This window comes from Pteropus vampyrus, unplaced genomic scaffold (assembly GCF_000151845.1).
Source record: "Pteropus vampyrus isolate Shadow unplaced genomic scaffold, Pvam_2.0 Scaffold12880, whole genome shotgun sequence".
In the NCBI taxonomy this organism is placed as follows: domain Eukaryota; kingdom Metazoa; phylum Chordata; class Mammalia; order Chiroptera; family Pteropodidae; genus Pteropus; species Pteropus vampyrus.
Genome location: NW_011901661.1, coordinates 2,933 through 5,383, shown reverse-complemented (window position 1 = coordinate 5,383; position 2,451 = coordinate 2,933). Strand labels below are relative to the sequence as shown.

At 57.4% G+C, this 2,451-nt stretch overlaps 1 protein-coding gene across 1 annotated transcript in view; it reads left to right on the top strand.

Moving 5' to 3' along the window:
* Window positions 1-10: 10 nt before the first annotated feature.
* Window positions 11-2,451, top strand: part of LOC105310842 (ran-binding protein 3-like) — a 4,369-nt gene continuing 1,928 nt past the window's right edge. Inside the window, exons 1-3 of the mRNA XM_011386944.2 lie at window positions 11-443; window positions 1,711-1,853; window positions 2,247-2,430. Of these exons, the coding sequence (XP_011385246.1) occupies window positions 365-443; window positions 1,711-1,853; window positions 2,247-2,430 (406 nt within the window). The 5' untranslated portion in view covers window positions 11-364. The remainder of the gene's footprint in view (window positions 444-1,710; window positions 1,854-2,246; window positions 2,431-2,451) is intronic.

The following is a 2,451-nucleotide window of genomic DNA, read 5'->3' as shown; positions in this document are numbered from 1 at the left end:
AAAAGCAGAAATCAGACATCAATTGTAGTCTCTTTATAAAGAGAGAAATCTCTGCTAATAACATTTTGGAGGTCCCTGTCTGTTCTGTGGGTTCTTTTTAAAGGAAATGGGGTGACGTTTTATCCTGCTCTTTTCACTCACTATTTTGTGAGCATGTTCCTGTGTCAGATTTTTCTTAGAAACACAACTGTTTTGGGAAGAAGTTTTATAATAATATTCTGTTGACAATGAATGTATGTCACCATTTCTCTCTTGATGGACATGTAAGTTGTTCCTAGGTTTTTGGACTATTATAAATGATGCTCCTGGGCCATCTAGATATGAATCTTACTCCCAGAAGTATGCCGGCCACAAAAACGGATGTATGTGTGGTGCGTGTGTATGTACAACACGTACATGTTTGAAGAAAATCAGCATGTACCTGTGTCTATACTGTGAAACACGTACGTTCACTTTTTTTTTTTTATCTTCCCAAAGTAAAATTGGCCTCTGGCCTTTACAGAAACAGCAGTTCCTGGCTCAGTAATAGCTCACGTTGCATCTTGAGATTGGAACAGAGAGGGAAAGGGTCCTTCTGAGGGGCATCGTTCCTTTTCCCCATGGACACCCCCTCGATCGCTTCCGTTTTTTTCTCATGGAAATGTTCAAGCGTATGTGGACGGAGAGAGCACAGTGTCCCCAGCCCCCCAGCTTATCGTCCTTGTCCCCAGTCAGAAGCGGAGCAGGCCTCGTCGCATTTCACACCCCTCCCTCGCCGAGATCCGTCCCAGGCACCCTTTCCCTTCACCCACCCAGCCTTTGGTCCTTGTCACAGGCCTTCCCTCCAAGCCCGTGCGAGCTCTCTACCACTTCAGAGGTGGGCACGCTGAGTTCAGAGGACTCTGGGAGATCTGGCTGGTTGGGGTCCAGGACCCCGCAGGCCTCCCCAAGCTGCTCCCCGTTCTTTGTAGCCATCTGGGGCCCTGGGTTAGGGCGACACCTTCTAACACTGTCCAGGCCTATCCCAGTGGGGAGAGCTGGGCTGGAAGGCAGGCGAGAGGTCACCCATGTCCACATGGTTGGGGCACAGGCGGATTGCGTGGGCTGTGATAGATCAGGCAGGCTGACTGTGGCCTTGGGCCCGCTGCGGGTAGCACTGGGGGTGTCACGTGCACATCCAGAGAGGGAAAATCTGTGCCCAGTTTTTCTCCGCCATATGCCTCCCCCAGTCTGTCTTTGTCTCTCTCTTGATGGAAGCTCTGAGCACAGGTTGGGCTTGGCCCCTTTTCTAAGAAGACCACAGAGCAGGGGCTGGGGCTTGGCCTGTGAGTGGGGGACAGACGGGGTATTGACTTCATGTGACATTCATCACATAAAGGGAAAGTGTCCCCTTTGTGCAGCCCATGGATGTCCCTGTCTGGCCCCACCTCATAGTCTGCCTCCTGCTCCACCTAATCCCCTCCCTCCCCAGGGGAGCCGCCATGCTGCGGGCATCAACAAGACCCCCTACTGTGTGGCCTCTGACCCCACCAGTGGCCTTGGGGATCCTGGGCTGGGGAAGGTGCATGGTGCCAGGCTGGCCCTAGCGTGTGGGCAGCTGTTGCCCAGCAGACCGTGAAAGAGTCGTGGGTTTTGCCCTTCGGGTTCGCTTTCCTGCCAGGTGTGTCTGTTCTCCCAGCTGGCTGTTAGGTGGGGTCGGGGACCAGGGCTGAGTGGCCTCATTGGTTGCAGTGATGCGGACCCAGGGCAGTCTGCGGCTGATCCTCAACACCAAGCTGTGGGCCCAGATGCAGATCGACAAGGCCAGTGAGAAAAGCATCCGCATCACGGCCATGGACACCGAGGACCAGGGCGTGAAGGTCTTCCTGATATCGGTGAGCAGCCCCAGGGACTGCCTGAACAGCCCCCCAGGCCAGGGCAGCACCCCCAAAGTCACCACAGGGGGAGGCTCCTTGGCACACCCAGCCAGGCACTGGGCACTTTGCACTGAGAGCATGGGCTGAGAAAGGGCAGAGAGGCCTCTAGGCAGGCACATCCCCCAAACGAGAGAGGCAGCGGTGCCACTGGGGGCCGGCCCAGCTACTGGCTCCGGGAACCCCTTGGGGAGTCCGGGCCCTGGTGTGCGGTCCCCAGGTTGGCCAGGAGAGCAGAGCACGTTCCCCAGTCGGAGGTTGTGGCATCCCATCGCGGCATGGGCAGTAGCCACACCACCCGGGGGCGGTCTCCCCATGAGGCCTTGGAACCAGCACGTCCTCTGCCTCCCCCAGGCCAGTTCCAAGGACACGGGCCAGCTGTACGCGGCCCTGCACCACCGCATCTTGGCCCTGCGCAGCCGCGTGGAGCAGGAACAGGAGGCCAAGACGCCTGCCCCCGAGCCTGGGGCAGCCCCGTCCAACGAGGACTACAGCGATGACGACGACGTCCTGGCTCCATCAGGGGCTGCCGCGGGCGGTGAGCCAGTGGTCCCTGCCC